Source organism: Parasteatoda tepidariorum, chromosome 4 (genome assembly GCF_043381705.1).
Source record: "Parasteatoda tepidariorum isolate YZ-2023 chromosome 4, CAS_Ptep_4.0, whole genome shotgun sequence".
NCBI classification, from domain to species: domain Eukaryota; kingdom Metazoa; phylum Arthropoda; class Arachnida; order Araneae; family Theridiidae; genus Parasteatoda; species Parasteatoda tepidariorum.
In genome coordinates this window covers 33,042,672-33,059,185 of record NC_092207.1, presented here as the reverse complement: position 1 = coordinate 33,059,185, position 16,514 = coordinate 33,042,672, and the positions used below count along the sequence as shown (strand labels likewise).

The window sequence follows — 16,514 nt, the reverse complement described above, 5'->3', positions numbered from 1 at the left end:
AGAAAAAAAGATAGGTTATTTTAATGACCTTAAAGAACATTTAAATGAATAATACTGTTGCAAAAACTTCCTGTGTAATTTTGTATGTGTTATCCAGTCTATAAAAGGTTTGGTGAGATTAGCGGGTTACAAAAAAAAAATATTTATAGACAAATATTTAATAATGTATGCAACAAATATTTTTCTATTATATGACAAATTGTGTATTAAATAACCAACAGTGAACAGACCCTTTCTAGAAGCTGTGTACTTTTTTCCAGAAATACTGCATTTATTTGAATCTTAGCTGCACTTTTCATCCTATGCTAAGCTATTGAGAATCCGGTTCGGCTTACAATCGAAGGGAGAAAAATACGCTGGGTGGTTGAAATTGAGTTTTCGGAGCATGATACTCTCGGTTAGACCAACAGCAGCTTCATGAGCGGAGGAATAGTCACTGACAACAAAAATTTTATCATTGATCAATGGGGTAAGAGAGCCAGGAAGAGAAATTCTATAATACTACTAATTACTATTATACTACGATTCTTTCTCCTGCAATGCATGCAAGCAATTCTCAACTTTTGATACATAATATCTGATTCTGTTCACAATAATTATTATATAATTTTTTTTTATTAAATAGTTAATTTTATATTATTTGCTTTTTTTCCAACTTTTCCCCACAATTACTGTAAATTATGGGATCTCACGTCTGTTATTTTGAGAAGTCCGAGCACTTAATTTTCTTCTTTCTGACATCTCGTGAAGGGGATAAGGATGCAACAGCAATTAATCTTCTTTCTATTCCTCTGAAAGAACAGTAGAGACAAAAAGAACTCTCATATTTTATTACGGTTTTGCCGAAACGGGATATCCTTTTTACACTGATTTTCATTTTTTCACAATATGTAGAGAACTTGGGGCACAACTTTGAATCGATGGCAGCTTAGATTCGAATAAATCTGTTACCGTCAAAGAATAATAAACATTGCTTTTTCATAGGAGTGACAAAAAAATTTACTCAATATTTTTTACCCTTTTCCAGCAAACTTTTTGAGAATCAATAAAGTATCTACACAATAAACTTCCGATTAAAAATACATGGCATTTTAAATAAGCAAGTTTTTTTTTTTTATAAGTAGTACTGTTGTACGACTAACTTTTACAAAAGAGATAAAGATACATATATAAAAAAATTGCTTTCGAATTGACTGACTTTTTTTTTTTTGCACCTTTAAAATCAAGGTGAATCAGTTACTATCCCATATCAACATATCAAGCAAAAATGTCCTTCAAACATGTCATGAGTCATCTTCTTCCTCCTCTTCATTTGTTATTATGTTGAAAAATACAGCAGTTAACTCTTGGCAAATTTTGTTTTGTCTTCTAAATGGCAGCTGCTTTAGAGTGTTGCCCATAAAATTCATCAAGTGATCAATAGTATCCAGCTCTTTTTTATCTTTATACAAGGATAAATCTGTAAATTGGAAAAAAAATGAGAGCATTAACTAACATAAATTTCATTCATTGATTAAATTAGTTCAAATCTATTTCAATACCATGTTTGTATATTAAAGATACATAAGATTTTAAATTTATAAAGTAATTTTTATAACTATACTATGCTCCACTGCATACAAATGTAAAAAAAAATTTCCAAGAAATAATTTTTGATTTAATAAGTAGACTTTCCTATACTATAATGCTTTTAAATAATCTCAAGGAAAAACATTAAATATGCTAATTATGAAGTGCTGCTTAGAAATTAATGTACAAAACATGGGATGGTGGACGCAATTAGTAAAACATTCTCTTAATAAGAGCTCTACAAAACCTGAGTACCCAATCCCTATGGTGCCTGAAAATCTTACTTGACAACCAATATTTCAGTAAAATTAAAATTAAAAAAAAAAGTCTGAAAATCTGAATATTTTCAAGAAGAAAAAAATTATTTTTAAACATAACATTCAACTAGAACATTTATAAAACCTGCATCTTCTATGAAATCAACTTGAAAAATTAAAACTTAATAGATCTTTCATCTATTATATATAATTCTCTTACGTGGCTTCCAAATTTTGGATGTATTTCTTTTCCGCCGGTGGCAACGTTAGCTTTGTTTTGAAAACACCAAAGCATTCTGCCTTTTAATGATGTGTTTCTGATCTAATATATATAATTCTCTTACGTGGCTCCCAAATTTTGGCTGAAGTACTTTGTACAACTAAATAAGATTCTTTTCACAACAGTTAAATATTTACTTTATTTTCTTCATTCATAGAGAAAACAGTCGGCAAAGAATTCTGTTAGGTTAAAAAACATTTCGCTAAAAAAATAACGAATTCTAAAAGAAATAAAAATAAACAACTTAAAAAATAAAAATGCTGTTGCCAGCCATAGAATTTTTTGAAAGTTAACTTAGCAACATAAATCAAAATGACATAGAAGCGCAACTAGATCAAAATTATGATACCTGAGCGCTTGACGTAACAAATCCTTCAATTCTAAAAGTGTTGTATCGCCAAATGCCCAAATTAACAATTGTGTTCTTAAAGAAATTCTATAAAAAGTTTTAAATAAACAACCTACTTCTACAACTGCTTCTTGAAGAACTTGGCTCATTGATTAAAAATATTGTTTTAATTTTACAGTACTAACTTTACTTCTACTTTCATTATTGCTATGACCCTCTTTCATTACATTTTACAACTTCATGCTAAATTTGAGGACTTTAAGTTGTTTTGTGGTTGAATACTGACATTTAGAAATGTGTACATAAAAAAAATAATATTTAGAGGTTAAGAGTTGCCTCAGAAAAATTTGAATTGTTGACATTGAACTTAACAATGGAAACAATCGTTTTTGTGAAAAATTGAATTGTATTGTTGACATCTAAACTAAAAATATTGTGTTTCAACTTAACAATACTACCTTAATTTATACTTTAGAATCGCCTCGGAGAAATTTGAATTGTAAGCAATGACTTAAACAATAAGTTTTATTTTAACTGACAAATACTATATTATAATTTTAACTTTTTCTAAGACTATACTCATTTTCTTACTCTTTTCTTTGTTTTTTATAAATTTTACTTTTTTGTGATAAAATAAAAAACTTATAGTTGTTCTGCTTCTGAACACTGATGCAAACACAAAATGATGGGCTTCATTAACAATCAAAAATATATACATTCATTTTTCAAATTCCATATTGTTAAGGTGGCGCCTTTCAGAAAATTAAAAACACAAAATTATCTTCATCAAAGCCGATGCATTACATCCGGTGTTCAGTGGCAGACTACTATTTCATATTGTTTTACAACACATGACTTTAGCCCTCTGGTGGGAAAGAGTTTAAAACATAACTTACAACAGTTACTTTTCTCAACAACTGAAATTTAGAATAGTGTGATTAAGAAAAATATGTGAACTGTTTGCAATTTCAAATTAATATTGAAATGTACAGGTTTAGAATTTTCTACAGTGAAAAGTTTTCGGAACTTCAGTATTCAAAAAAGTATACAAAAACTAGACGTTAAGAACGTATCCAATGAGCGAGCAAAGCGAGCATTGGATTGCGAAGCAATCTAAAATTAACTGTGAAAGCAGTTGCGGGGGTTGGAGAGCGCCAGCGAGCAGGGGGCGAAGCCTCATAGTATGATATATTACCTTTCATATACTTCTTAAACCTTTAAGATATGTCATGAAAGCATCCAGAACTCTTAATAGATATTTGCATTAAAAAGTATTGCTTGAATTATATCCTCTTTGGTGCCTCTGTAGCAGAAATTCAGCGACATCATTGCAGAACATTACAAAGTTCTAGTAGAAAGTTTTTTTTAAGTAAGTCTTCTTTTCCGAAAAAATTTACATGTGAAATTTTAATCATGCATTTAGATAGTCACTTTTTGGCATGCTCAACTTACACCGATAGTATCGTAAAGCAATATGTTTTTATTGCATTTTTGGCAGTTATTGGTATTGATTTTTACATGGTTTTTTAGTTATCCCAATATATTTCAAACAATATGGAAAACTTGAGTATTTACTTATAAAGGCAATGATTCTATCGATTTTTTGGCTGCTACTGCTATTGATTTCTCCACAGTTGTCAAATACAATATTTTTTATACGATGCTAATTAATACAAGAACCTAATCTCGAAACAAAACACGCATTTGAGTAACCCCCTTTTGAGGACTCCGATGAGTGTGATTTCGTCGCCGATCTTTTTTTCTGCAATTACTACTATGGATCTCATGATTTCTAATTATTTTTCAATTATTATGATTATCTACAAAATGGGAAGATAAAAATAGTTAGTGCGTTTTCTCCCCCAACAAAGCGTGAGAATATCACCCTTCATATTAGAATAAAAAATTATTACATGTTTAATTAAAAAATTATATTATATATTAATATATTTTAAATTAGAAACACATATTTTGTTATTATTAAAAGTATCTTGCAGAAAGATATTAGTGCTCGAGTTTTGTCACAGCTAGTGCGAAAGAATTTGGTCACAGGGTTTCATACGCAATGGTATGTGCACGCTGTATACACATAAAAAACACACTATAATGTGTTTCATTTCAAGACACAAAATTTCAAACATATAAATCTTTAAATAAAAAAACAAACTTTTAAAAATAAAAAAAAAGGATAAACCAAGAAATAATGCAGATTTAAGTTAAAAACCAATGATATGTACCTATGCTATCGTCATCATCAAGTACTCTTCCATTTCTAGAAGATTTTCGAGGAGATGGCTGGTCTGTTTTAGGCAAGATCTTAACATATTTTCGAGGAGAACTCTTTGCTGGTGTGTGTGTACGAGATTTTGGACCAGAAGGCTTAGTAATAGTTGCTTGTGGCTGGTCTGTAGGCATAACTATCCTAATGAAAGTACTTGGCGGCATCAAAGCAGTGGATGATGAGCTTGAACCATGCAATCCTGCAACACTAAAAGTTGCTGCGGAATCTGTTGCTGATGAAATATTAGTAGAAGATGGCGACGAAACTTTAAAAGATGTTTGTAGTTCTTCCGCTGATGAGTCTCTTTCTTCTTTCATATGTTGATAATCTTGAGATGATTCTTCTTCAGCGGAAATGCTCTCTTCATTCATAACTTCATCCAGTTCTTGAGCAAATGGCTTACTAGAACAAAGAAAAAAATATTCTTGATTAAATGTACGTATTTTCTATTGTCAATCTTAGCAAATTTAAAAATTGTTGTACGAATATTGTTTGCGATAATAAACTTTTGCATTTTCCTGATCAGTCCTTTAAAAAGATGAATCTGATATTCATTCCTCTACATCAATGTTTCCCAAAGCGTGGTACGCATACCCAAGGGAACAATTTAGCAGGGGTACACGTTCATATACAAAATATCTTGCAACAAACAGAATTCTCAAAATTGTTTATTTAAAAGCAAAACTAGCCATGGAAATTTACAATTCCGTATTTTTCTATTGGCTATTTTTTGCAGAATTAACAATTAATAATTAGTGGTGTCAACAGCCAGTTGCGATTTTTAACTTTTATACAACTGTTTTAAAGTAAAAAATCATTCATTTTTTTATTAGTGGTACTCAGCGTTACGAAAAATTTAGAAAGGGTACACAAAAGTTATAAGTTTGGGAGACACTGCTCTACATCATCACCTTCCTCTCCTCCTTCAATGATGCCATCAATGAAAAAGAAAACTGAGAACAAACTTATCTTGGACAACACTATACTTCTACAGTCTGTCTATGCAAAAAAACTCCTCTCGCCAATTTGTCTAGGAGCAGCGGCGATAAATATGGTTATGACTATGGATATTTCAAACAGGCTTTGGCCATGGCAGCAAAAGAAAGGTAATCATTTTCCTACAGTATGTTATAAAGCTCCCCTCTTTGAAATGTGCTATTACTTTTTCCAATAGTTACAGACAGCCTTAGACATTGTGTTGAGAGGAGTTCTTTATATAGACAGACTATATGTAGAATCTTAAAATAAATATCAACTTCCTTTAAACTGTACTAGCTTAATCAATTTTAGAAAAATCTTGAACAACTAAAACCTAAATAGTAAATCTTGTATTTTTCGAACTATTGAGTTCTGAACAATATGCAAGTTAAAAATGGAAGAAAGAAAGTTGGCATTTTTTAGAAACATCACAACTACTTGAAACTAAATCGCTACAATAACTCTAACAAATCTTAATCAATTTGTTTCCCGAATTCGGTATGCATTACAACTACTTCGAAATTGGCAAAATATTTTAATCTTAAAAAATCTTAAACAAGTAAAAGTATGATTATTAAATGTAAATAGGAAGAAGAAAAAAAGACCTCAGATGTAAAATGAAGGAAATGACCTCAACTGACAATTAATAAAACAAGTTTACATTTATTATTTCTCATTGAAACTGATAACATTATACATGTTTACTATAAAAGTAGTAAAACATCTTTAACTTTTTAGTGTTATAGAAAACATTATACTGAGATGAGAATAAAAAATTTTTGTACCAAACCCTTTAAATAATTATAATTTTTAATAATTTTAGAATATTCATTGATTTATAATGTTATTACTTACACATCTTCTAGGTGTGGGTCTAAAAATGTACACAAGTCATAGTACAGCCATCTTTTAATGCGGGCTGACTTAGGACCTCGAATTTTATCCCTTTTTTCCTTCCTGTATCTATCTCTTATCACCTTCCAGCGATTCATACAATCAATACCTACGTTGATAAAAAAAAAACATATAAACATTAATATAAATGCAAACTCTTCATTTTGCAATGTAGCTAAAGTCTTAATATTTACTGGTGATGAAATAGTCTAAATATTAATTTAACACAGGAATATTCTCTAGAGTACCTTATCTTTAAGCAGCCTCTACTTAAAAAATATTTGAGCAGAGAAAAAAAATTAAATACAATAATTCTTCATCTAATAATGAGCTCTTTATGCATGGGCCTTTACTATGTTCAAAGTTTGAAGGACTCAAACACCACTTGGAACAATATTTATTTTAAATAAAATCATTATTTAATATAAAACGGAAAGCAGCATGGATCTCAAACACATGCGACAATTTTTAAACAATAACTACCTCTTGTTTAATTGTCTTGTATTTAAAAGTTTAAACAGCATTAACATAAAAATTAAATTGCATGATAAAATATATTTTTCATCAAAAATGAAATCTCTTTAAAGATCCAATACTGATTTTTAAAAATAATTTCATTTTTAATAAAATGTTTTTTTGTTATTTTGTATTGACTATCAAAACAAAATATTGAAAGAGTTTAAATTAATTACATTATAAAAAAACTAGTATGGTTTAAATGAAATAGGTTAATGGATAAATTTCAACTTAAATATAAAATTTCTAGTTTTATTTTTTAATTACTTACATTAAATTTTCAAAATTAATATAAATGAACACAACCTGGTTCAATGCTTAGTTTTAACATTTTTTAAAAATTTTTCACTTCTTTTTGGTGTTTAATCAGCATTATTTCGATTTCATCTAGTTTATAAAAAAGTTGATTTTTCTCTTGAAAAATGTCTAAACTTTAACTAAAGTGACCTTATATTACACAATGCAAACCTCTTTGTAATACTTTTTTAATGCAGTGATGCAGCTCCTCTACTAGGTACTTAATAGTTTTTTCACTTAAACTTTCTGCTGCATTGATTAACTCTTGTAGCTAGTTTCAATCCCTTCGTCACAACCTCATCTTAACGAAAGTTGTTTGAAAATCATGGATTTTTTTAAAAATATTTAATTTTTTATAAAGCTTGATATTAATACCACAGGGATAAGTTTGGTTAAAAACGAAAAGAGGTAAAAAAAAATGTGAAGAAATATGATGTAACATTTCAGCAAAGAAAAAAAATATGTAGAAAGCATTTTATTTGTGCATGGAAAGTAATCAACGAATGTTATCATTGCATTTGCATTAGAGGAAAGATAGTAAAAATTTCTGTTTCTCCTCAGACATTATAAAAAGGCAAACTTTCTTTGAAGAGACTTCTTTTTCAGTAATAGTAAAAAACTTTACATGATGGTGGACTCAGCATTTACATTAGACAGTGTTTTCATCACAGAAATATGGTTGAGAATTTCTCACTCTTTCTCAAAAACAGGGTGAGATTTCAAAAAGTTAAGTGAGATTTCTAAAAATGAAAANAAAAAAAAAAAAAAACACAAAGAGACTTGGGAAAAAAATCATTTCTTTAATTAAAATACATTTTTAACATCTTCTAATTTTTAAAACATTGAATATTTTTGCTGCACATCATATGGAAAATGTTCTACATCTACTTTTTCATCAGCTATTATCATTAGGTTGCTCAAATGCAAATTTTTTGCGTTTTAATCGTTTCCGCCCACATTTGCTTCAATTTTCATTTGACTGTTTCGGAGTAGAAGATATTGCCTTTACAAGGTATTTATCCATCTTACATTAATGCGCAAAAAATTTGAACATCTTACATGAAGAAACCTCACCTATGCGTTCTGAAAGAGGTTCCGTGATTCCGAGAGATGGTGTTCTGTTGTTCTTAAAGGTTCTGAACAATACTTGTAAATAGGGAAGCTAGATAATGGGGCAGATGTTGAAAATATGTAATGAAAGATCCCGGAAGAAAAGTTAAATGGATTTTATTCTAAATGAGAAACTTTTTTCAAAATGCTAGAAATTCTCGAATTTTGAAATTGGTTTATAGAATGCGCAAATTTTTCGCAGTGATCATTTTTTAATGTGAGAAAGGAAAAAAATATGTGAGACTATCGCGTTGTAGTGAAAACACTGTTAGAGTAGAAACTGATACGAAAATCTTCCCCTGACTCTTAATAAAAATATAAGTAAAGTTACTATGAAGAAGTTAATCATTATTGTTTGAGACAGTCAATTTTAGTCAACCTTTTTAAAAAATATATATATAAGAAATGCAACCTTAGGAGAATAGATAAAAACAAACATCATAATTAACAAGATACGAATTATTAAATGGGTTTTTTCTTCGACTTTTAAACTTTTTTTTCAAATTGCCCTACTCTAAAAAAATNTCATCAGCTTTTATCATTAGGTTGCTCAAATGCAAATTTTTTGCGTTTTAATCGTTTCCGCCCACATTTGCTTCAATTTTCATTTGACTGTTTCGGAGTAGAAGATATTGCCTTCACAAGGTATTTATCCATCTTACATTAATGCACAAAAAATTTGAACATCTTACATGAAGAAACCTTACCTATGCGTTCTGAAAGAGGTTCCGTGATTCCCAGAGATGGTGTTCTGTTGTTCTTAAAGGTTCTGAACAATACTTGTAAATAGGGAAGCTAGATAATGGGGCAGATGTTGAAAATATGTAATGAAAGATCCAGGAAGAAAAGTTAAATGGATTTTATTCTAAATGAGAAACTTTTTTCAAAATGCGAGAAATTCTCTAATTTTGAAATTGGTTTATAGAATGCGCAAATTTTTTGCAGTGATCATTTTTTAATGCGAGAAAAGAAAAAAATATGCGAGACTATCGGTTGTAGTGAAAACACTGTTAGAGTAGAAACTGATGCGAAAATCTTCCCCTGACTCTTAATAAAAATATAAGTAAAGTTACTATGAAGAAGTTAATAATTATCGTTTGAGACAGTCAATTTTAGTCAACCTTTTTAAAAAATATATATATAAGAAATGCAACCTTAGGAGAATAGATAAAAACAAACATCATAATTAACAAGATACGAATTATTAAATGGGTTTTTTCTTCGACTTTTAAACTTTTTTTTTAAATTGCCCTACTCTAAAAAAATATATATCTCAATATATATTTGTATAAGTAAGAAAAATCTTTATTTAACATAAATATACAATAACATTTAAAAGGAAATATATTTAATAAACAGGATAAAAACATGTAATTTCTTTCACCTCAATAACAAACATTTAATATTGTTAATAAAATATAATATTGCTAATATAATAAAATATTACCTTCCATGCCCAGTTTTCGACCAATTTCCTCCCAAGCAGCCTGACGATACTTGGACCGTTTATGATTCATTTCATTTCTATCATACAAAAAAGAATACCTCTTTACTTCGTTGATCAAAATACAGTCTTTTCGCTGCTTTGAATTGAGATTATTCAAGCGGGCAAACGAAGCGATATTCATCATTATGCTCTAAATTATATGGCACTAGAACTTTAGCCAATGACTTAACTATTTCAGAAGATTTATAATAAAACTGGTCTTTCAACTATGTTGTATTCTGCTTGTTTACCTCCTCTATGTTTATTTTGAAAAAAATTGAGTTTCGTGCAATTCAGCTTCACCGTTGCCTACAATAAAATGTTCACATTAATGTTTTAAGTGAGAGTCAACCATGAAAGTTTCTAAGCGTTTCCCTTATTATACAACCAATCAAAAGCGTTGATTTAAAGGTCTCGTCGCCATTTTTCTGTAAACGTCAAAGCATCTGCAGTAAGGACGCGATTGGTATTTTAGAATCAGATGCTTAAAAGTGACCAATCAAATAGAAGACACAAGTGCCAAAAGATGAAAGCAGTATAATGAAATAAACGCCACGAGAACATCTAAGAATTCTCTAAGTTTCGACTTCCTTTCCTAGGTAGCGCTAGTAACAATAGTTAATAAACGAAAAATTGTTAGATCCTTGTTTCACAACTGCAACTAGATAAAAATGAACTGAACGGAAACTAATAAGCTTGTCTGCTTGTCCTTTTGTGCTGAGTTTTTGTTTATACCGTTTATATTTTTGACTTCATATATTTAACTATTTGGCTTATTTATTAATAGATAAAATGGGCTCATTAGTTTTAAAAACACTTTCAGTATTTCTAGGTTTATTTTTTATACTTGTCGGATCAATGAAAATTTCTCCGACCATAAATAAAGAAATGCACCGTGAGATAGTATGTTTTATTCATTGATAAATACTTTTATTTTTCTGACTTTATAAATTAAATTTATGTATAATAACGATACTATAGGTGAAGCAATATTTTGTGTATAATTTTCTTATTTTCTCTTTGTTTCATAAACTTTAACTTAAGATAATTAAAAATAGTCATCATGAAGTTATCATTATAAAATAAATGACTTAATAATAAACACTAAAACGTAATAGTTAAAGAAATTGTTATTGGTGACTTAAATTATGAAAAATAAATTTATTTTCTGTTACGGTGGTTTTCAAAGACAAAATATATTTTGTGAACAAAATCTAGGCTATTTGTATGCATTTTAAAACATATTTTCTCAAATTCAAGCAACTTAACGTGTTTTTTGAATATTTAAAATACCTGTTGTATTTGTAAATACGTTGTTTTAATTGAGATCAGTCGTTTCCGAAATGTCTGAATAAAATTGTTCTTTTGTTCTATTATTTCTGCATTTAATATAAATTTATTGTTACTCCAATATTTAAAACTATTGTGACAGTTAAATGATATTTTTAGATAAAGTTTGCTGTCTAGTAGAGCCTATCCATAGTTTTTTTTTTAAGCTCATCTTTTCTGCTGATTTTAAGAAAAAAATAATCTTTTTTTTTTCTTGTCTTTAATATTTTAATACCTCCTAAAACCTAATTCTTTATAGATTGCAATTTTATAAAGGTGTATTGTACAAATCAATGTTCTTTATAATAAATATTACTCTTAACTCTTTATTTAACTTTATATAATAGATGGATTCTCAAAGTATCACGTTTATTTTTAATTAATGAGATTAATGTATGCACAATTATTATGTTTATAATATTCTATTTTTAAATTTTTTGTTTAGAGAAGAAATTTTGTCCAGTATGCAAAAGTTTTTCCTCTGGCAAAAACAATTGGCTTCAAAATACCTTCGAAATATTTTCGTATTGTTGTAGGCTGGATGGAGGTTCTATGTGGCTTAACACTTGTGTTTATCCCAGGTTTGTGACATTTACAGTTTTTTTGTCTTTTTTTTTCTAATACTTTCAAGCTCAATTCTCAAATACATGTTTTCACTTATGTATTATGTTATTCTTATTGCTCGTGTTATAATCTTGTGTTGTTGTCTTTTCTTTTGAATTGATAAATAAAAAGTTTTGAATTTTATTTATCAATACAAAAGAAAAAACATGAAATAATCTAATGTGAGCAACTATGATTTTCTAAAATAAAGCATTCATTGAAAGTTGCATGAAAATATTTTAGTTCTATGATCAAATAAATTAATGAATAAATTATAGCAAATATGTAAAATACTATATACATAATCTTGGAATTTTTTTTTAATTTTAAATATTTGAATTGCAGTTCTGAATATTCACATGTTTTAATCTTTTATACTGTCACTGTGTAAGAAAAGTTTTATTAAAAACTACTTTAATTATTTACAATTTAACTCTTGCTTTGAAAAGTTTTTTTTTTTTTAGTTTGTCACTTATCTTAAAAATCCTTACAGTCACGCAGGGTTCATACAGTCCTTAAAAATTCAAAATAACTGCTTTTTTTTTTTTTTTACAGAATCTTAACTATCTATAGACAGAAAAAAAAGAAGCCAGTTGCATTAATATAAAATGTGGGGCGTTTGAAGGTCCAGTCCAACCCTTTCAATGAGCATATCAAGAACGACATTATTGATTAATTTTAGGGGGGTTAATCTCACTCTTTTTTCTTCTAAATGTTCTTTATCACAAATTATTGCAGGTTTTTTTTTATTGGAGAGAAGAGTCATTTTTTTTCTTTCCATTGCTTTATACATATGCTTTATGACGGAACAAAAAATGCTAGATCAGAAGAGTAGAATTAGAACAGTGGAATAAATATTGATTTTTATTTTGAATTATTGATTATCTTGATTCACCAATCTGCCATGTAAATGCGTTTCACTTACCATAATTCATATTTGTTTGACACGATTTGAAAGTCTCACATTATGATTCAAAATCCCGCCATTTAAAAATTCTGCATTGTGATTCATATTCACACAATTTTAAAATCTAACATTACCATTTGTAATCTGTGTCCGTACTTGGTTTTATATATATATGTATACACATTTATCATTATATAACCAACAACTTCAAAAGGTTTAGTTTCCTAGGTCTTTCTGAAATTTCTATTTTATTAATTGTTTTATATATTGAGTTCCATAAAGCTTCTGTTATTTTTCAATTATTTATTACGTTTATTTTTTAAATTTTATTATGAATGAACTATTTTATAAATAAAAGAAAGCATTTTTCATGTTTTAGCAAAATATGTGACTTAATGGCCAAACTAACAGAATATGCAGTGCATACCTAGACAAGTATAATAAGGAAAATTATATGAATCGTGAAAAATGTTTCTTATGCATTTTCTTATATAATTGTCTTCATGCATTGTTTAAAAAAGCTTGATTTCTATTTGTAATTTGGAATAGGGTTAAACTTTTTTACTCTAAACTAAGCAGCTTTAAAATTACAAAAGTCATTCCAATCTGCTCTAAATGTTTGAAATAGTTTCTTTAAATTCAATTACATTTGTTTCTTTGAGTAATAAAATACAAAACACCCAATGCATTATAAATGAAAAACTCTCCTTTGAACTCTTTATGTCGGCACTGAACAGATATTTTATGTGTTTCAAAATGCTGTAGTTTTTCTGTAAAAAAAATTTTTAATAGAATGATTACAATTATTCATTCTCTTTAAAGTGTCCTAAAATCGTCATTAAAATATCTATGACCATAAAGTCTTATCTGCATAAGGTTAGCATAAGAAGGACACACTTTTTTTTCTTAATGATTGTCCATTTAAATTTAATTTTGTGTGTGTATATATATTTGTAAGGAATTTTTTGCACTATATACAGGGCTGTCTTAATAGCAAGCAGGGCCCACTGGCAAAGAAATGTTTTGGGCGCCTATAACATGCCATACTGTTTAAAATCAAACTTAAAAACTTCACATTCATAAAATAAATCATTTTTAAGATATGCAATAATTTTAACAAACTTAAACACATTTTTATTACCTCAGAAACTAAATGCACATAAAATAACGTGTTTTTAAACTATGCATGATTTTAAAAAATTGAGATGCTGACCAGTCGCACTCGTCAAGTAATAAAATAAATTTCAAAACCAAAAAGCTAATAAAATAATTAAATTTTAAAAAAAATAAGAGTGTAACTTATAAAAAAATTCAAAAGGTATGAATTACTTTGTCAAACTGTTAAAGTCAGATATTGGAACATCTTTCAATGCGCATCAGGCGTAACCAGTTGAAAGGTTACTCTCCCATATTGCTGTGTAATTCTAAACTCTTTCAATTATTACTTAATTTAACTACTTATAAACGCTAAACAGAGTTGGTGGTGGTCAAGCATATTTAGAGACATAATCATTTTAACGTAGATAAAATAGATTTTGATTGACTTTTTAAGTTTTTCTAGTGATAAACTATTCAAATTATTGGTGTTTGTCTGATAATCCATCACTACTTGTAGGAAGAAAATAAATTCACACTTTTTACTGGAGAATATATTTATTTTAACAAATATATAATGCAATGCTGTTTATTCTTAGTATTTTTAATAAAATTTATAAAAAGTCGAATTCTTAAGGGCCCATGCGTAGAAACGGTACTGGATATATATATTGTTAGTGAGCTTTTCAAACCCCTAAACTTTTACAAAAATCAGGGGGTTGATTTATTCACCAATAATAAATTCAGACATTCGTTGATTGTTGCGTTATAAATGATGAGATAGATAGGAATACTCTTTATCAATTTATCCCTTTGAAAAACTATTTTTACTATGTTATATATGGTTAATTTTGTATTTTCTTAATATCAACAGTTTTTTTTATCTATAAAAGCAATACTTTAAATAACATTCTGAAAGAAATTAAGATTATAAAAAGTTTATATAATTTAGTGAAGAGTATTTAAAAATATAGTTCTATGCAAACTTTTTAAACATACCATAAAGCTACAAATTAAATTTTTCCTGAACATCATCTTAGTCAGATTCAATAGCGTTATGCATTTTTATTTGAGGGCAAATGTTTCATATACAGAGAGAAAAATGAACGAGGAACTTGAGAAAATTTTGCAGACTTTGATTTTGTTTTAAGTTTTTTAATTTTAGAAATTTTCAGGTTTAGTTTTATCAATGTTTGACTTTATACAATTTTGACACTTAGCAGAAATTTGCCATCTTGTTATCAAAATCTGGGATCGAATTATAAAACAGATTGACTTATAAACCAAAATATACAGTATGTAAAACTTCCAATAATTTGAAAGTTTTCTTTTTAAAAAAATGTGTGCCCCATCATGCTACTCCTGTGGCTTTTCTGGCTTTATTGGAGTGTTATTTATCCCTGTTAGTACTACATTTAATATTTTAAACTTATAATTATTATTATATCTTATATTCTGTATTCATTCATAATATCTGTATCCATTCACCTGTATTCATTCATACGCCTGTATTCATTTATAATGCAAAGTTGTTTTCATTTATCTCATTATTTTGTAAGTTAAATGTTAGTTCTTTTATACGTTTATTTTTAATTTGAAAACTTTTTTTTTTAGGTGTACTAAAACTGGTTGCTAATATAATTCTGCTTTTTTTAATGCTTGGTGCTTCTTACACACATACTATAATTGAAGATAAGTTTGAAAGAACCGCTCCTTCAATTGTGTTTGCCTTGATGCTGAGTTGTCGAATAATCGTTCATCTTCAAGTGAAACGAAAAGAAAAGAGAGCAGCTTTGGAACATGGGAGAGAAAATTCACACAGGGATTTATTTAGAACTGATAGCATTTCAAACAAAGAAACAAAACAAGATTAACTTGTTTCTTTCTTTTTATTTATATACTATTAAGTTACAAGTATTATGTGATATTTTATTTGTTATAATTTACAAGTTTTTTTTTTTAGCTGTTTCCTATTATTGAAAAACTTATACATTTTATTTTCTTAGCATTTATTTCAAATTTAGCCTATTCACTTTGATGTGTCATTTTTACTTTAATTACTTTTTATAATTTATATATATATATTTCCTTTTTCTTTTTTTACAATTTTATGTATATGAAAAAATTTTGTTTTATTTATTCAGTTTAAATAAAAATGTTATACATTTTGAATTTAAAATATATATATATCTCTATATTATGAATCGAAAGGATGAACCATACAATCATCTAATCAGTCAGCTAATTTATTTTTAAATTTCAAAGTGTAATATTAGATATTTAAACATTTTGTAATTATTGTAGTGAATATACCTAGAATTTATCTGTGCCAACTCATTTGTATAAATGTTGAAAATGATTGATTATTTAGGTATGTTTTTGTTAAATTTTTGAATGTAAATTTACAATTTTTTTTTAAACCAATTATTCAAGAATTTTTAGGTTGTTGCAATTCATTCTTTAAAATTATTCTATATTTAACAAAAAAGTTTTCAGAGAGACATACTTATTTTAAAAGTAAATTAACTATTTCCCTAACTTGCATTTGTTTTGTAATGGTTTT

General features: G+C 27.8%; 2 protein-coding genes across 2 annotated transcripts; one reads left to right on the top strand and one right to left on the bottom strand.

Annotated features, from left to right (window-relative positions):
• Positions 1-418: 418 nt before the first annotated feature.
• LOC107456832 (uncharacterized) lies at positions 419-10,624 on the bottom strand. The gene is made up of 4 exons (XM_016074796.4): positions 9,979-10,624; positions 6,570-6,717; positions 4,693-5,138; positions 419-1,459 (listed from the first exon to the last, which is right to left on the bottom strand). The coding sequence occupies exons 1-4, from the start codon at positions 10,160-10,162 to the stop codon at positions 1,284-1,286; spliced, it is 954 nt and encodes a 317-aa protein (XP_015930282.1). The 5' UTR covers positions 10,163-10,624; the 3' UTR covers positions 419-1,283.
• Positions 10,625-10,677: 53 nt separating this feature from the next.
• Positions 10,678-15,872, top strand: LOC107456833 (novel acetylcholine receptor chaperone). The gene is made up of 3 exons (XM_016074797.4): positions 10,678-10,920; positions 11,792-11,927; positions 15,566-15,872. Exons 1-3 carry the CDS (start codon positions 10,810-10,812, stop codon positions 15,823-15,825), a joined length of 507 nt encoding a protein of 168 aa, XP_015930283.1. The 5' UTR covers positions 10,678-10,809; the 3' UTR covers positions 15,826-15,872.
• Positions 15,873-16,514: the final 642 nt, after the last annotated feature.

Excerpts from the sequence above, each read along its gene's own strand:
- LOC107456832 (XM_016074796.4), bottom strand. The coding sequence starts at position 10,162 with ATGATGAATATCGCTTCGTTTGCCCGCTTGAATAATCTCAATTCAAAG. Across the intron at positions 5,139-6,569 it reads GACCCACACCTAGAAGATGT|TAAGCCATTTGCTCAAGAAC; the intron begins GTAAGTAATAAC and ends TCTTTGTTCTAG. Across the intron at positions 1,460-4,692 it reads TGATGATGACGATAGCATAG|ATTTATCCTTGTATAAAGAT; the intron begins GTACATATCATT and ends TCCAATTTACAG.
- LOC107456833 (XM_016074797.4), top strand. The coding sequence starts at position 10,810 with ATGGGCTCATTAGTTTTAAAAACACTTTCAGTATTTCTAGGTTTATTT. Across the intron at positions 10,921-11,791 it reads AAGAAATGCACCGTGAGATA|AGAAGAAATTTTGTCCAGTA; the intron begins GTATGTTTTATT and ends TTTTTTGTTTAG. Across the intron at positions 11,928-15,565 it reads AACACTTGTGTTTATCCCAG|GTGTACTAAAACTGGTTGCT; the intron begins GTTTGTGACATT and ends TTTTTTTTTTAG.